At 46.0% G+C, this 18,243-nt stretch overlaps 1 protein-coding gene and 1 long non-coding RNA gene across 2 annotated transcripts; one reads left to right on the top strand and one right to left on the bottom strand.

Annotated features, from left to right (window-relative positions):
* Nucleotides 1–848: 848 nt before the first annotated feature.
* LOC101786944 (protein STICHEL-like 3) lies at nucleotides 849–6,603 on the top strand. Its single transcript, XM_012844926.3, has 7 exons — nucleotides 849–872; nucleotides 970–2,982; nucleotides 3,258–3,477; nucleotides 3,740–4,285; nucleotides 4,384–5,023; nucleotides 5,429–5,489; nucleotides 6,240–6,603. Exons 1-7 carry the CDS (start codon nucleotides 849–851, stop codon nucleotides 6,330–6,332), a joined length of 3,597 nt encoding a protein of 1,198 aa, XP_012700380.2. The 3' UTR covers nucleotides 6,333–6,603.
* A 10,708-nt stretch (nucleotides 6,604–17,311) lies between these two features.
* Nucleotides 17,312–18,243, bottom strand: LOC111256836. The gene is made up of 2 exons (XR_002677138.1): nucleotides 17,903–18,243; nucleotides 17,312–17,803 (listed from the first exon to the last, which is right to left on the bottom strand). It is a non-coding gene; the product is annotated as an uncharacterized LOC111256836 (long non-coding RNA).

Genomic DNA, 18,243 nt, shown 5'->3' with positions numbered 1-18,243 from the left:
AAGCGAATTGACGATCTCCTATCTGATCTCCGCCCGTTCGCCGTTCTGCCGAGGGGCGGCAGGCGTGCGATGCCAGCGGGAGAGAGGATCAGCGGCAGGATGAGGCGATAGGGATGAAGGGGTGCGGTAGATGAATTGGACTCCCTTTTTTAACCACGAAGTGGGCCCACCTTAATGTCACCTTTTTACCGTGCCGCCGTGCCGACCCTCCTGTGATGGGAACAGTAATGCATGATCTGACAAGTGATCATACGGCAATGTAATGCTACATTGCTACTACTAAAGTACCAGTACAGTAGTACTGGTTAGTTGAGGGTGCGGTGGTGGCCAGAAGTTAGTGGCGTGCTCGCTGCATACGGGTCATGGAGCATAAACGCGGCAGCCGGCAGCCAGGTCAAGGAGATGCTGAGCATCAGGAAGTGCACGGAGAGATCATGGAGCCATAGAATGCTGGAACGAGCCTTCTTCGTAACTCGCAGATTTAAAATGTGATCTTACCCATCCCTGCCCATGTGAGGGTAAAGAGGGAGGCGTTTTTAAACCGTAGCACGAGACAGGGTAAGAAACCAAAAACAATCATGGAATCGAACAAAAGCGCATGGCTGCAGTGCGCGCCGTTCCTTTTTGAAGCCGCGTCAGCTCGGTTTACACGCGTCGATGGACAGATGGCACAACGACTGCAGCTCTGCACCGCTCATTTTGCTTGCCCACTGAGACACTGATGCTCGGAAAAAGAATGGAATCTCGTGGTTCGGGAAGCAGCGTTTCTAGCCGAGGAGCAACTCCGACAGAGAACACTTCAGGTCCAGGAAGCAGAGTTTCTAGCCTCTCCCAATCGTGGCCGAGCCATGCGGATGCGGATGCGGATGCTCGTAACGGTGCAACGTGTTAGCGACTGCGACGTATAGATCCATTGCGGAATTGCCCAAACCACCAAGCGGGTAACGGCCGAAATCCTGCTATTCCCAGATCGGCCGTGGCAGCCGCGTGCTCTGCGGTCCCCTACGCCTACGGCCACGGACACGACGTCGCCCTCGCAGGCACAGCCAGTCCCGCACCCGGCCCGAGGGAGAGGGAGGTCGCGCCCACCTCCCCGCAACTTGGCCACCACCACCACCACCATCTCGGCCTTGCCGTGAAACGCTACGCCACTCTCTAGTCCCCGCCGACCGAAGCGCTAATCACCAGTGCCCCCGAAATGGTCTAAGCCGGAGGGAGAGTTCGAATCCGCGCAATGCCGGCGCCTGCAGCGCCCGACCGGGCCGCGGCGTCGGTGGCGGCGGGGAGCAGTGGCGGCGGCGGCGGCGGGGACCACCTCCGCGGCCACGCGCACCTGACCAACTGCATCCACCTGCGCCACCACCACGCGCACGCGCACGGCGCGTCCGGGCGGAGGCGCAGCCCGACGGGGTCCTCCGCGTCGGCGTCGGCCGCGCTGATGCGGGACCTCCTCGCCCTCCAGCGCTCGCGCTCGCTGCGGGACCCCTCCACCCGCCGCTCCGTCGACTCCGCGTCCAACAACAACAACAGGGTCGCCGCCGACCCCGACCCCGACGACGACGCCGACCACCCCGACCGCTCCAGCCGCGGCGCACTCAAGACCCTCCTCGACCAGCTCGCGGAGAACCCGCACCCCAAGCCCGCCCGCCGGCCCCGGCGCCGCTTCAAGCGCGGGGCCGGCCGGCGCGCCGCCCCCGCGGCCGCCGCCCGCCAGCGGGTCTAGATCGCCACGCCGCCGCGCCGCGCGTTTCCGTCAACTCCAGCTCCCAGGAGGCCGTCTGTGGCAACAAGAACCTGTTCCGCGCCGGCGGAGCCGACGGCGACGGCGGCGGTGGCGACGAGCTGATGCAGCAGCAGGTGTCGCAGGAGTCGCGCAACGTGTGCGGCATCCCCTGGAACTGGTCGCGCATCCACCACCGCGGCAAGTCCATCCTCGACATGGCCGGCCGTAGCCTCTCGTGCGGCCTGTCAGACCCCAAGTCGGCGTCGGCGGCGCGGAGGTCGGAAGCCGCCACCTCCGCGGCCTCGTGCGGTAATATGAACGGGTCGCGTTCGCACCCGCATTTCCCGGTTACCGCGAGGCTGACTTCCTCGACGAGTTCAGATTCGGACTCTCTGCCTCTGCTTGTCGACGGTGCGCGCAACGGCGTCGGTGGCATTTCTAGTAGCTTCTCTGGGGAGCTCGGGATCTTCTCCAAGAGTAGCGAGCTCGATTCTGACCTCGCGTCCGAGGCACGGTCAGGGCAGAAGTCACGGGGCTCACACCGTGGCCGGCACCGGAGCTTGGCACAGAAGTATGCTCCGAGGACATTCAAGGACGTCGTTGGGCAGAGCTTGGTGGTGCAGGCGCTGTCCAATGCCATTCTGAGGAAAAAGATTGGACTGGTGTATGTCTTCTACGGACCACACGGCACAGGCAAGACCTCGTGTGCCAGGGTATTCGCAAAGGCTTTGAATTGCCATTCTGCTGAACACCCAAGGCCCTGTGATTCATGTGCTTCTTGTATTGCACACAATCTGGGCAAGAGTAGGAGTTTGTTGGAGATTGGACCGGTGGGTAACATTGATCTGGACAGCATCGTGGATATCCTTGATAATGTAATGCTTTCACCCGTGCCATCCCAGCACAGGGTGTTTATAATTGATGATTGCAACACATTGCCACCTGATACATGGAGTGTCATATCCAAGGTCGTCGAACGTGCACCGCGGCGTGTAGTTTTTATTCTCATCAGCCCCAGTCTCGATCTCCCTCATATAATCGTGTCAAGGTGCCAAAAGTTCTTTTTCCCGAAGCTGAAGGAGTGCGACATTATCAACACTTTGCAGTGGATTTCTACTAGCGAAGGTCTAGATGTTGATAGAGATGCATTGAAACTTATTGCTTCCCGGTCAGATGGGTCACTGAGGGATGCAGAGATGACTCTGGATCAGTTGAGTTTGCTTGGACAGAGAATTTCGATGTCGCTTGTTCAAGAACTTGTAAGTTATCCAACAACAGTCATCAAAATTGCTGTTTTGTTCCCTCTTTTATTTTTTCCTTCTTTGCTAAATATTTATAACATAGAAGAACTGTAATGTTCATTTTAAATGGCCAAACTCTCTGTTTTGCATTTCTTTTTCCTAAAGAATGTATATATGGCTTCAAAGTATAGCATCTGACACCTATGCGAGTGCTGACTTGTAATTCTACTACCTTATTGAATTCTTCATTTGAAATTACCTGACAAAACAAAACAATGTCCCCTTGTCCACAGGTTGGCTTGGTTTCTGATGATAAGTTGGTTGATTTGCTTGATTTGGCACTATCTGCTGACACAGTGAACACAGTGAAAACCTTGCGAGATATCACTGAAACAGGTGTTGAGCCATTGGCCCTGATGTCTCAACTTGCTACAATAATCACTGACATCCTTGCTGGCACCTATACATTCGCTCGAGAAAGAGTGCGAAGAAAATTCTTCAAACGTCCAACCTGTAAGCAGCATTGCCCTTTCTTATTAACAAATTCATACTCCAGTCCTTTCTAGTACTAATGGATTGTTTAAGAATATTCCCCCCCGATTTGCCTATTTGTCATGTATTTATATCTCTTCTTTACGACAAGATAAAAACAGTGTTAGTAACAGTTCCGCACTAGTTGTGTCTATCAAACTTTTCTCTCTTACAATCAGTCTTGTTACGGTAAATAGTTGTATTCTACACAGCATGTTTGTGAATTTTTTTATACTGATTTCAGTATCAAAGGATGATATGGAAAAACTACGTCAGGCCTTGAAAACACTCTCTGAAGCAGAAAAACAGTTGAGGGTCTCTAATGACAAGATGACCTGGCTTACAGCTGCTCTTCTTCAGCTTGCTCCAGATAAACAATATATATTGCCAAGTTCATCTCCAAGTACTAGTCTTAATCAGGGTCTGCTTACCCGCCCTGAGGGAGACATAGCAAGGAACTCTGGTATGGATCATAGGGAGATATATGCTGGTAATCATGGCTTACCAAGAGCATCTGATCTTGGAAATCAGCAGTATAGAGATGTTAATCTAGCGGCTGGTTTGAGCAACAATATGGCGAGCAATTACCATGCTGGAAGGAGACCTGGGGAACATACTCCAGACAGCCATGTATTGTCAACAGGTGCTACTAGAGTGAATGAAGGATCTAGGTACAGCAAAACTGACAGTGAAATGATCTGGCAGGCTGTGCTAGATAATGTTCAGTCAGACTCATTAAGAAAATTGCTTGCTAGAGAGGGTCGACTGATTTCTGTCAGCCTAGGCACAGGTAAGATTCACTCAACAAAGTACTTCTATAACGGTAGCTCGGTAAGTTGGTAACATTTCTAAGATTCTTCTGACATTTGCATTGTTTTGGTCATGCAGCTCCAACTGTCCAATTAATATTCAGTTCTCGTGTGAATAAGTCCAAAGCTGAGAAGTATAGGGGCCACATTCTGCAGGCATTTGAATCTGTTCTTTCTTCTGCTATAATACTTGAAATCCGATATGAATCAAAGGATGATCTGACAGCAGGTCATGCTCCAGTTGTTTCTCCCTATCCTGAGGATGGTTCAAATATGGTATTGAGGAGGTCTTTCACTAAACATAGTTCAGTTTCTTCTGGAGGTGAGAATTTAATTAGAAGGCTTCAAAAAGACAGTGTGGTCCAGGGTGGTAGCTCAAATCAGACACGCTGGATGCAATCTGATCCACACATATTGACTGAAGGCGAAATTATTGAAGTTGGGTCTCAAATGGATTGGCGGGCTGAACCAGATAACAGCATTGTTACGTCAAAGAAAAGACAAGAAGGTGACTGGGGAGAATGTTTGTCATCACAGAACCAAGAACCTCCTCAAGGAGGAAGCAATGCGAATAATGAACATGGTCGGCAAAAGAACATTGTGAGAGGCAAGGTATCTCTGGCTCATGTTATTAACCAGGCGGAAGCTTGTTCTCAACAAGGTGGCTGGTCTAGACACAAAGCTGTATCTATTGCGGAAAAACTAGAACAAGATAATTTGTAAGTAATTCCACGCTACAATTAATTCATGTTCGTCCAACTCTCTTGTACTAGTTGAGTAATTTGCAGAAGTACTGCACTATAGGTAAACATGCCTGCCCGGTACTTGTTATTGGTATCTTAGTACTTGCAACTGTTGAATACTTCACTTCAAATGAAAATGGTCATTAACGGTACCATACCATACAAAGTCGGTCATATGCTATCAGACCTGTGAGACCTATCTTCTATCCACGCACCATGCTACGTGATATACTATCATACACTCAGTATTCCATTTAGATACTTGAAACCTAGATCAAGCAGTAGTAGTCTGCATGCAAATTATGTGAAAGTCCCAGATTCCAGATTTCAATCCTCAGAAGATGGCTTTTGATGTATTCTTGAATGTTAATCCATCTGCAGGAGATTGGAGCCTAGATCCAGTTTGCTTTGTTGGAAAGCTTCAAGCACTTCCAGACGAAAGGTAATGATTTTGATGGCATGCTCAGGCCAACTTAATTTCCACTATTTTCCTTTTCTTATGGAATCAGTAATTGGGTGTCATTAATTAATTAATCATGGCATGATAATAAAATGCTAAAATATTGTCACAAATCACATGGTTGTAACACAAAGAAAAAGGTGTAGCTTGGAACTTATTGGTTGGTATCCTTCAAATTTCTCCTCGTACTCCGCAATACGGTATCCATTGTTCCAGGTGTCATAAGTCATAAAATGTACTCCCTCCGTCCCAAATTATAGGTCGTTTTGACTTTATTAGATTTATAAACTTTGTTATGCACTTAGATATATCCTATGTCTAGATGCATAATAATATCTATGTATCTAGAAAAGTCAAAAACGACCTATAATTTGGAACGGAGGGAGTAGGAAGCAACCAATTGCCAATTAGTCTTAAAATTATTTTTCATAAGACTACTCCTCGAGTTTGCTACCACATAATAGCAGTAACTGTAGGCTGTTGCGTATTTTTTTAGTTAATTTCAAATGCTTGTATATCATGGACTATTTGTATAACATACTCCTATCGTTTTTAAATATATGATGTTTAGGACAAACTAATTAGTTTAGTTTTGTTCATTTTAAACTAATTAGCTGTTCTAAATATCGTATATTAAAGCAGGGAGTGTATCAACGCTGTTAGCACGGTTTTTTCTGTTTGTGGTGACGCTTCCCACTCTCTTTCTCTCTGACTCAGCCATTTTCACCGCAGATGTCCGCACTGAAGATCAGGACCCGAAGATCACGAGCTTTATCAAGGCTCGCTTTGTGCGGGAGGTGCATTTCAGTGAGATCTCCGAGATGAAACGTTGGGGGCAGTCGCCCCAGATTTACGTGTAGCTAACTTAGTAGGGATCCATAACTTGTTTTTTCTGTAGCTGTAGCAGCACTTTGTTAGGTGCTATTATGTACTAGTATATAGTAGCGTGTAACATGTAGGAGAATGAGAGAAACACCGTAGCCCATTCTTTTCCGTGGAACACTGGGAATAATTGCTCCATAATTTGTTTTTATTGGGCAAATGCTCCAGAATTTGTTGATGTGAAGCCAAGGCATTGCAGCAAATTGATCCTGTTTGTGTTGCAGTTAACGATAAAATTGATCCTCTAGCTGTGAATGATAGCAGACGGCGCGCCAGCAGGCGATCCAATAGAGGCTTCTCTTTTAGACTCCAGAGGCCCATATTTTTCTTCTAAAAGCAGAGGCCCATACTAGACTGGGCAAACGGCGACTCCAGGCGAGGGGTAGAGTAGAGGTAGGTGGACCTTGGAGGGCAATTTTGCCAAAACCATGCAGAGCGGCCGCCACTTGCGGCTCCACCGCCGCCGCCGCCGCCACCACCACCACCAGGGGATGGAGTGAACTTCCAGCAAGAAGCCGGGGGCGGCCAGCCTCCCCGATGACCTCATCGCTGAGATCCTCTCGCGGGTGCCCTACAAGTCGCTCTGCTGCTTCAAGTGCGTCTCCCGGCCATGGCTCGCCCTCTGCTCCGACCCCGGTGTCCGCCGCAGGTGCCCCCAGACCCTGTCGTGCTTCTTCTTTAGCACACTGGACCCCTATCCCAAAGTCTTCACTTCCACCAGACACTTCGTCAACGCGTCGGGCAGAGGCCCGCCCATTGTCGACCCCAGCTCTCTTTCCTGCCGCCCGGCCACAGGGACGCGACCATCTACGACAGCTGCAATGGCCTTCTCCTATGTCGGTTCAAGGATGTGCCCACACAAGTTGGATCTAGGTATTTTGTCGGCAATCCTGCGACCGAGAAGTGGATCGATCTGCCGGATACAGAACCGATGAAGAGAAGGTATCCGGTCATCCGTTTGGGCTTCGACCCAGCCGTGTCCTCCCACGTCAGAGTGTTCCCGCTTGTGCACGATGGTGACATTTGCCACCGGCAGGATCGAGTCACGGGGTTGGAAATCTACTCGTCGGGAACTGGTGGATGGACATACACGCCGAGCGAGTGGGGTGATGGGATTAGAGTCTTTGGTAATTCAAGAAGTGCCTTCTTTAACAGCACTCTGCATTTGACAACCCTTGATAATTCAGTAATCGCAGTGGACACAGATGGGAAGACATGGAGAAAAATCCTTACTCCGTGTAACTTCGATACCATAGGGCTGTCTCAGGGGCGCGTGTAACTTCGATACCATAGGGCTGTCTCAGGGGCGCTTGTATGCTGTGAACTATGGTGAAGTCTGGGTTCTCGAGGATTATGTGGGGCAACAAGACCCTAAAGCATACTGTCAGTGCACCAGAGCTGGATGATATTTACATGGCTGTGCATGCAATCCATCCAGAACATAGTTTGATTTTCCTTACCGCTGGGAACATGAGAAGTCTTATGTCATATGACATTGATACTGGGAAAGTGCATGCTATCCATACTCTTGGGGAAAACTTTATGCACAAATATCTTTATACTCCCTGCTTTTCAAAGTGGTTGCCAGAAGGACACTAAAGTAAATAAAGCTATTGTCATTACTTCAGTTCTATCCTCAGAAGTGTTTGTTAGAAGGAACTCAGATAATCTAGTACCGGGGTGGTGGCTTGGGTCATAAGTTTACTTCAGTTCAATGTTCTCATTTCACTTCACTCAAAGGCATGCCTTCTTGTCGCTGCGGACAATGTTGGGGGACTTGGGGCAACCTTTGAAGAATATGTACGGAAGCCTTGTGATTTGTACCGTCACTATTTCAGTTTACCTACTTGGTTGCACTATTTGCTTTCATCTACAAATTGTTCTGAATATGCTCTAGTTCCTCATATGGCGAAACATGAGTAAATCTATTGAGCATGTTTGGCAGCCAGCCACGGCTCGCCACGCCGTATCTGTGGCAGCTGCCTAAGGTGCGGCGCCGAAAATCGGCGCCACAACTGCGGCGCGCTGGCAGTAGAAAAGGTGATAGCGTGCCTTAACTTATTCACCAACCAAGCACACGCCTGCATTTTGTGGCACTGCCACTGTTTTGGCGTGGCTAAGCGTGGCCGAAATCCAAACACGCCCATTGTCTATGTTATAAATTATATGTTTTTAGCTCCATTTCCCTATGTATGTTGATGGAAGTACATCTTCAGGATGCAATTTCCTATCCATCAATGTTAGATAACGAATGTGATTATCCTTGCTTGCATAGGGTAGTTTTACACTCAGTTGGTATTTGAATTGCATACCACTTTGTTGTCAATTGATGCCTGGATTGGTCTTTCTGTTTTGTTCCATATTCACATGAGATGAAGAAAGATCAAGTTCTTTTAATACTATCTGCATAGTTTTTCTGAGCTGTGCGATCTGGATAACTAATTCTATAGTATCCCTATGTTTTAGACTGACATTTGGGTACATGCCTACATGGTTTTGCTGTTTGTCTCTGTCATACTTTCAGTCATGTGTGTTTATTCTCGTTCGTATATAGCTGTCTGTGGCTGACAATTTTTGTCTCAAATTCTTGAGCGTATCATCTCATCGGCACCCACTAGCTAACATGGGATAAATTATAATTTATAGGACCGTCCTGTTATCTTTGAATTAATCTGTGTTCTTCTCTATCTAAATTCATATATGAAATGCTTTTATGCTCCAGGGTTCTTTATGTAATTATTCCTTCTGTAGTTCAGTATGCTACTTGCTACAATATATGTTGATCCAGTATATTGATCAACGGTTCAATGGTATGAATTTATCCCTTTCATTATTCTTCTTCAAAAACTGTTGTCTGAATATTACACAGTTCTAGAAGAAGTCCTATAATTTTTTTTGCAAACTTACTGTTTTTTTATTCCGTTGAAACAACCAAAAGCTGATATAGTATCCTGATTTGCTTATCATTATATCTTGTATGACAGTTATGGCAAATGACATTTGTGCTTCCTGATATGAATACATGCAGTTTGTGCTCGAACGATTTGTTGTGCTGTCTTCTATAGTCTTAAAGTTGTTCTGTGCACTGTTTTCATTTCATAAGTATTTTTTATGCGACTTGTACAGTGTACACCGATATGATTGATTATGTGTGCCTCAAATCTGGACAGGGCACGGTGATGTATGTCACACTGAGAAAGCTGCAAGTTTCGTCTCTCCTCTGGATTGATTTTCTCTTATGCTGCATCTTTCTTGTGTAACGTTTGCCCCCTTTACACTACAAGGTAGCACCCTGATGATATCTGGAGATTTTGGCATTTTGGCACGTTTGACCAAACAGAGGGACATTTATGAAACTGGGGTTTATCAAAATATCAGTACTGTAAGGATCCTCTTCAAATGGTTTGCATGTGTATGCCTGTTACCGGTTAGCGTTCCTATATGCGTGTGTGTCCAGTTTCAGCCTTCGAGGGCGATGCTGCAAACCAGCAGTCCACTATACGTTGTTTCAGTACTGTTCGAAAGAGAATAATTTCAGTGGTGTTTCCTCGAAGATTTTAGATCCAATGCTTGACTGCCTGTTTATGTGCTAGCCTCGTGCAGTTCGACGACGGAATTTGAAGTCACTCCATCTAGTGTTGCCGGATGTCGTGCAGTAAGGTGGGCTAAGAGCAAGTACATTACTATACGGTGGGTTAAGAGCAAGTACATTACTACATGTTAGCAATTTCATAGATCGTCTGATGCGGTGTCACGTAGGATTTTTGATGACGTGAAGGTAAGAGAACGAGGAGAGAGAAAGAGGTTGTTGTTTCGCAAAACAACCACCACATAAGGTAAATTGTAGGATCTCAACAATCATTGTAAGATTTATTGTTGTCATGCAACTCATAATATTTTTTTTTCATATGCACAAATTAAGAAATTATATAGCTCTACCAGATAACTTAGAAGACAACTTATACATGTTGACTATTGAATCATCTCAAGATTACGTATACCCATCCTCAGCAGTTGCAGATCGGTTCCCACCGGCCACCGCCGTTACTTCGAGATGGAGGTGATGCCCGCGAAGATTCCGCGCGCGGCCAGCCTCCCCGACGACGTCATCGCCGAGATCCTCACGCGGCTGCCCTACCGCTCGCTCTGCCGCTTCAAGTGCGCCTCCGGGCCGTGGCTCGCGCTCTGCTCCGACCCCGGCGTCCGCCGCAAGTGCCCCCAGACCCTCTCCGGCTTCTTCTTCCGTAGCAAGGAGATCTACCCCTCCGGCTACGTCTCCCACTTCGTCAACGCGTCGGGGAGAGATTTGCCCATGGTCGATCCCTCCCTCTCCTTCCTGCCCCCTAGCCACAGGGACGTGGCCATCGTCGACTGCTGCAATGGGCTCCTCCTGTGCTGTCGCCTGAATTTGCTCTTACTAGATGTGTATGCATCTTGCTATTTCGTCTGCAATCCTGCGACATAGATGTTCTCAGATAAAGACAAACTTTATATCAAAATTGTATAGCTCGACGAGACCTAAAACTTTGTAGTTCAAAAGTTTTTCATTTGAGATTGTTTAGTACTTCAAAATATCATTATAACTTCTCTAATTTTGAAATCTAAAACTTTTGAAGTTCCAAATGGCTTCTGCTACATCAAACTTGTAGAGCTCGACGAGACCTAAAACTTTGGAGTTGATAAGTTTTCAATTTGAGATTGTTTAATACTTCAAAATATCATTATAAGTTCTCTAGTTTTGAAATATAATTTTTTTAAATTTTCAAATGACTTCAATTATAGAGAAGCTCTATATCGAAATTATAGAAGTCGACAGGACCTAACACTTTGCAGCTGGCATGTTTTTCATTTGAGATTGTTTATTTTAGCACTTTGAAGTTGGCATGTTTTAACTGAGATTGTTTATTACTCTAAAATATTATTATAAAATATTATTATAAGTTCTTTAGTTTTGAAATCTACAAATTTTAAAATTTTCAAAGGTCTTGGGTCATAGAGAAGCTTTATATGAAAGCTGTAACACTCAACGATATCTAAATGTATATAAGTATACAATAAATAAATAAGTATATGCATGAGTATATGTTACTCCCTCCGTCTAGTTATGATATGCGCCTAAGCTAGGAACGTAGAGACCAAGGTGAAGTTAACGAACCAGGCTGAGGTTTACTCTCTCCGTCCGTTCCATCCAGCGCTTCAAGGAAAACGCTTCGTATCCCACGCGTATTGATCGCTGCCTCCCGCGTAACCCGGCCAGTCTCTCCCTCACTTTTGAAATTTCACCCGCCATCTCCGCAATCTTCCTCCCTTCCAAAATTTCACGTGCCCAAACGAGAAACCCTCGGCACCGCTTCCAAATTCTCCATGAAGATTTGATCGCCCGCTTAAAGAGAGATAAAAAATCAAATTTTTATGGACACGTCATCATCGATCAAAGTTGAAATTTTAGGAAGCCCACCTCCTTCCATCTCGCCTCTGATCCCTGACCTATATATACGCCGCCATGGGTTTGAAGGAAGTTCATTAGTTCACCGGCCAGAACTACAACAACTTCCTCTAATCCATGGCCTCACCATCCCTCGACCTAAACCTAGAGCCACCAGCTGATGATTTGGATCTAAACCATCCCATCCTCAACGATTGGGATGGCATTGAAGAGTGGGATGGTCCTGCCCATGAGCTCGACTACGACTTTGTGTGGCCTCTTCGTGCTCTCCGTACAAACCAGGAACCATAACGAGCAACATCAATTTGGAGACCTTGTCCAGCTCCCTGTGGGAGTCAAAGATGCTAACCTTGGTTGAAGCGAGTTGGAGTAGGGCGAGAGCGACATGGGCTTCAACGGCAACGGCGTCGGCAACTTGCGAATCCAGCACCTCGGTCTCACCGGCTAAGGAATCGACAACGTACCGAACGTCTTCAGATTCTTCCACGTCTACGGCACCGGTGACCGTGATCTACTCATCTTCCTCATCGCTGGAGTTGGGCACCCAGTTCACGCCACGAACGAGTCCATGCTCCATTGAAGGAAAGTGTTGCTAACCTGCAGTGGAGAAAGTGAGAGTGTAAAGAAGAGAGTAGCTTGGCTTGATGAACGGTACGGGAAGAAATATGTGAGCGCGCTCGGAGGCGAAGTAGACGGCCTCGACGCAAGCGCGGACGGGAACCGAACGGGGCTGGGCGTTGCATTGAAGAGGTGGACGGCGCGTGCGTGCAGCTCGCGCGATCGCCCCGAGGTGCGATCGGCTCCAACCGGGAATATCATTCATGGACACTTTTTATTGTGAATGTATGATTATACGTGAACGAGTTTAATTGATGTATTTTTTGAATACAAACTTTTTCATGCCATCTTGAATGAATACAAACTTTATATCAAAATTGTAGAGCTCGACGAGACATAAAACTTTGTAGTTGACAATTTTTGCATTTTAGATTATTTAATAGCTCAAAAATACATTTTAAAAGAAAAAAATGGAAAAATAGTTGTAGCGGCAGGTGATGGCATCACCCGCACCTGGAAATAATTTCTAGGAGCGGGTGATGGCATGACCCGATCTTAGAAATTGTTCTGTGCAAAAAAAATTATAACTTTTTCATACTATTTCAGATGAAGATAAACTTTATATTAAAGTTGTAGAGCTCGACGAGATCTAAACTTTGCAGTTGACAAATTTTTATTTAACATCGTTTGATGGTCCAAAAAATCATTATAAGCTCATGAAAGAAACACGTCCAACCACGTCATCGATCCACGACTTTCAAACGAAGCATTCTATTAGCCCAACCTCAATCCAGAGTCCAGAATCCCTCCGTCCCTATCTTATCTTCTCTCGATATCTCCTCTCTGCCTCTCTTACTTCCCCTTCCCAATCTCTCTCTTTCCTCCCTCCTGCGAAGACTAGCGAGGGCCTCGGAGGTGTGGCCGGCCCCAGCTCGGCTGCCATGGGCGGCGCGGGCGCACGGCGCGGCCGCACGGCGTGACCCGCCCCTACGGTGGGGCATAGGCGGTGCGGCCGGCCCCTACGGCAGGGCAGGGGCGGCTCAAATTGATGGTGGGAAGGCCTGGGCGCCGGAGGGGCCGCAGCGCCGGTGAAGAAGAACAAGCCGCCGACGCCACTGGTTGCTCCGTCTGTCGTCCACGAAGGCCACGATCCGTCGAGGGTACCTCACGAGCTGCCGTGCAAATCTCTGCATCTGCATCCTATAGCCAATCAGTATTAGTAGGGAGCTTAGCTTGTACCTGATGTGTTACTTGTACTAGCTTTGTGGTCGATCTGCTAGCTTATGCTCAATTTGTGACCATGTACTTCGATTCGATCCATGATTATGACTAGTTTACCAAGATTGGTTGTTCTGAACTTCTGTTTTTACATCTGAGTGGTTGAAAGTGCATTCGGCCCTCTAAGTGGGTTTTGGTGTTGATGACATGCATGATTAAGGGACTATTGACTTTATCAAGTAATTGATAGGTTTTAATTCTAAAGAAGTGTAAAGGTGTATGAAAAGAACCTCAAGCACCCCCAATTTCAAAGAAACAATGGTGTTGAGCTCAAAAGAAGATTTTTCTATATTTTCTAATTTTGAATTTGAGTATAGGAACACCGTACTATAAAGGGGGATGCGAATGGATAGCTTGAAGATGTTAAAGTACTCAATTGAGATGTTAACCACCCTTGAGAGACACAAATCACTCACCTGCACATCTGTTTTCTCATAATTCTGTGAGTGTCAGAAGTTCCGACACCAGCCGGAATTATTCAGAAACTTTCGACCGGGGGTCCTCGGCCGATTTAATCTAACAATATGGGAAGTTCCGATCCTGTGTCGGAAGTTCTGGTAATGGCCACCAGAAGTTTCTTAAAACTTCTGAGAAGAGGCTCTCAGCCGTTTTAATTTAACTTCGTTGGAAGTTCTGACAGGCACATAAACGCATTGTAACAGCTAGTTTTGGGGGCTCGGGTATAAATACCCCCTCAGCCCCCCCATTCATTGCTGCTGAACAACCCTGAGCCAAAACACCTCTTGAGCATTGAATACATCTCTCCCACTCCCTTTTGAGCTAGATCCTTGAGAGTTTGAGCTAGGGATTGGGTGAGAGCAAATTGAAGGTGTGAGTCTTGAGGATTTGAGTGTGAGGTCCAACAAGTTCATCTCAAGAGCACTTGAAGCATCTTCAGCCTTCGATTCGCGTTTGTTACTCTTGAAGCTTGCTTCTAGACGGTTAGGCGTTGCCCGTTTGAGCGCTCTCTTTGTGTGGTGCGCCCGGGAACGTTTGTATCACCCCATCCTTCGTGGATTCATAGTAAGTGACTCAATCCTCCTTTGTGGTTGATTGAGAGAGGTAAAGGGTTAGTGAGGACCCGACTCTTTGTGAGCTCCTCAACGGAAACGTAGCTTCCTTTGTGGAAGTGAACTTTGGTAAACAAATCCTTTGTCTGAATTGCTTGTTATGTTTTTATATTTCATTTTGACCTAGAAGCTTGATTTGAGCCGATCTATAAATTTATGTGGTTCCTTGCATATCTATCATCTGCAGTAGTCTATACACTTCATTTACAATCTTTTGATTCAAACCGAATTGGCAGATTCAGGTTTTATTTTGAATTTCGTTCAGCTCACTTTCCACTGTCGAAAGTTCCGACCCTGTAACAGAAGTTCCAACCCGTCGGAAGTTCCGGCACAACGTCAGAAGTTCTGGCAAATCTAATACCGCTGTGAAGTTTTTCAGAAAAATTTTGAAGTGAGCCTATTCACCTCCCTCTCCCCTCTAGGCGTCACAAGATCCTTTCAGTGGTTGATCCCCGTGGGGTCCGTCGAGGTTCGGGGATCGACAGGGATGGGTAGAAGTGGCGTGTGGTTGCGGCCGTCCGTACAATTTTTTTATTTTTTAATTGATTTGTAAGGGCGGGTCATGGTGTCACCCGCCCCTAAAGATAACATTTCCGGGGACGGGTGATGGCGTCACCCACTCTTGGGAACGGCTTTATTGGGGCGGGTGATAGCATCACCTACCCCTGGAAACGGCTTTAGGGGCGGGTGTGTTACTCGCTCCTGCAAACAACTATATGTAGTTGTGAAAGTCAGGAGCGGGTAGCACGTCCGTCCCTGCAAATTCCATTTCAACCGCTCCTGGAAACCGTTTTTTAGTAGTGTGATTATCGACTATCTGTTTGGGTTCTCGAGGATTATGGTAGACATGAGTGGATCCTAAAGCAAACTGTCCAACTGTATAGATCCCCGGAGTTTTACATGGTGCATGCAATCCATCCGGATGATAGCTTGATTTTTCTGCCTGTGGGGGGGAGAAAACTTCTTGCGTCATACAATTTCAATAACAATAAATTGTATGCTATCCGGATCCTTGGGCAGAACTCTATGCGTGCATATCCTTACATACCCTGCTTCTCAAAGTGGCTCCTGTGAGATGGACACCAAAGCTAGAGAAATTTCACACTTGCGTGCTCGTTATGTCTATTGTCTAGTGTGATGGTTTGGATAGCTCGCAAAAGTCTACTTCAGCTCTGCTCGGTGATCTCATCTATCATGCTCAAAACGCAAAGGCATGCTTCTTACTGCTACCGAACAATGTGGGGTAGATTTTTAAGGACATGTAATTAAGCAAGCCTTTTGATGGGTGCAGTTATCTCGGTGGAGCTATTTAGTACTCCCTCCGTCCCAAACTACTATTAGTTTTGATTTTTTCTAGATGCATAGTTTTTACTATGGATCTAGGTATACATATGTCTAGATACATTGCAAAAGCTATGCATCTAGAAAAGTCAAAATGAATATTAATTTGGGACGGAGGGAGTATTAGATAGTCTACAATTTTTGTAAGGACATGTATTTGTTTTCATCTACAATTTTTTTTGTTAACATACGTTGAAAACATGAATAAACCCATTATCTCTCATTATCTGTAAACCCATTATATTATCTCCCTTTGGAATCAGATCTTGGAGAGCTTGCATTTATTGCTCCGAAAAAAGCATAGTACTTTGAGTCTAGCTAATATTTGCAAATTGCTTAGGAAAAGGTCAGTTAAAAATAGAGGAAAACTGAAGTTATACAAGAGTTGGCTTTACACATTTCTAATATGTTTAGGAGCCCATTATTTGCATGTAGATGTAGTTGTATATTAATATGGCCTTGTATATACATGAATCTCTCTCGCACCTTGGCTAATGCAGCATTTAATTAGTATCACCATTGCTTTTGCTTGTCATCCTACTTGCTTTGTTGATGGCCCTCCATAATGCTGTAAGTGTTCTTTGTCTGATTTCTTTTTCATGTAAACTAATTAACTGATTCTAGATTCCAGTGACAAATTTGCTTTCATAATATGATCAGTAGGGCACCATTGCAAAATTCAGTGAAGTCTTCAATATTTTCTGGGAAAACTATTTATCATTCATGGGCAAGTAATTACTGGGTTATCAGCTCAAGCGTCTGCAACATTTGAGGCAGCTGCTGCCCGGGTTCTCAAAACCAAGCAGGCTGTTGGGCGTTTGCAACAACCTGTTGTCAGTAGATCATGGTCGTCCTCACTGTATGCCCAGAAAAATGACACCATAGCAGTGAAGTGAGCTTGGACAGCTGCAACAATTAAGCTGGGCTACCGCACTCCCTGCTTGTTTAATATGTTGTCAACCTCCCAACACTGCTAGGATGAGGGCGACTGTGATCTTCATTTGAGTTTGATTAACAAGTTCGAGGCTCCTCAGAATTTGACAGCCTCAAATGTTGCAAATTGTTGAGCGGCTGGCCCAGTAGTCCAGGTCACTCATGAAACATGCTGAGTTTTTGGCCAAATGTTGCATAGTTCCTTGAAATTACTATCGCCATATCGTAGGGGCAATTTTCAAAATTAAAAGAAGATACCGAATTAGTAGAAGACATTAATCTGTTGCAAGAAAAAGTGGGCAAAGAACACTAGTATATCCAGCAAAGGAATAAAATAAAAGAACCGCAAGGCTGGATTGAGAGAGGATAGGTATTGCTACACTACTATATACTGCTTTGTCTTGGTTGGCTGGTGCCTGGAGGATGGAAGAGACTACTATAGTAATGTACGGTGCTGCACTGCCTGTGCATTAGTTGCTTGTGGCAAGAGAGGTAGAAGCAAGAAGTGTAACTGGCTCCATGCCTCTTCCCGACATGTCCAATGCGCAATCCGATCAACAGTTGGTAGTCTGGTAAGTCTATCTAAAAGAACATGGGTCGCTGGGAAGCTAGTAGAGTATATCAAACTGTACAACTGAATTTTCTGTTGTGAGGAAAAAGGAATGATTTTGCCTTTGGCGACAGAATGAGGAAACTCACATGCCCAAAGATGAATTCGCTTGTTATCTTGAGAGGTTGGGGTCAGCAGGGTAGCTAATTCTTCGATCCATTCTAAAGGCTGAAGACACCTGCAAGCTAGTCTGAATAATTTCAGAAGCCACTATTGCCAGATTCATATGTACATACAACATACAGTTAATTACCGACATAAGTTCCTCACTTGGTACCTAGCTGATAATGACAATCATCTGAACAGTCTGTTAGTTGTACTCGCATTGCAAAGCCATCTCACACGGTTACACCGTGTATATGATATTGGTGCTTAATTGGATTTACACACAGCTTGGTCAACTGTCAGATCATAAAAAGTTACAGAACCGTGAATCGCAGGGCAATTCTCCTTTGGCACGCATGGCTATTATGCAGCATCTTCAATTCCAAGCTACCTTACCTCCATCCAGTAGCGTACCTATGCATGGCTGCATGCCTCCGTGCCAAAGGAGATCTACCCTGTAATTCATGCTCGGCACATGTGGACATGCCAACTAGCCCTCCCTTCAAGTTTCTG

This window comes from Setaria italica, chromosome III, assembly GCF_000263155.2.
Source record: "Setaria italica strain Yugu1 chromosome III, Setaria_italica_v2.0, whole genome shotgun sequence".
NCBI lineage: Eukaryota > Viridiplantae > Streptophyta > Magnoliopsida > Poales > Poaceae > Setaria > Setaria italica.
The sequence above is the reverse complement of the archived record's forward strand: the minus strand, read 5'-3'. Positions and strand labels throughout refer to the sequence as shown.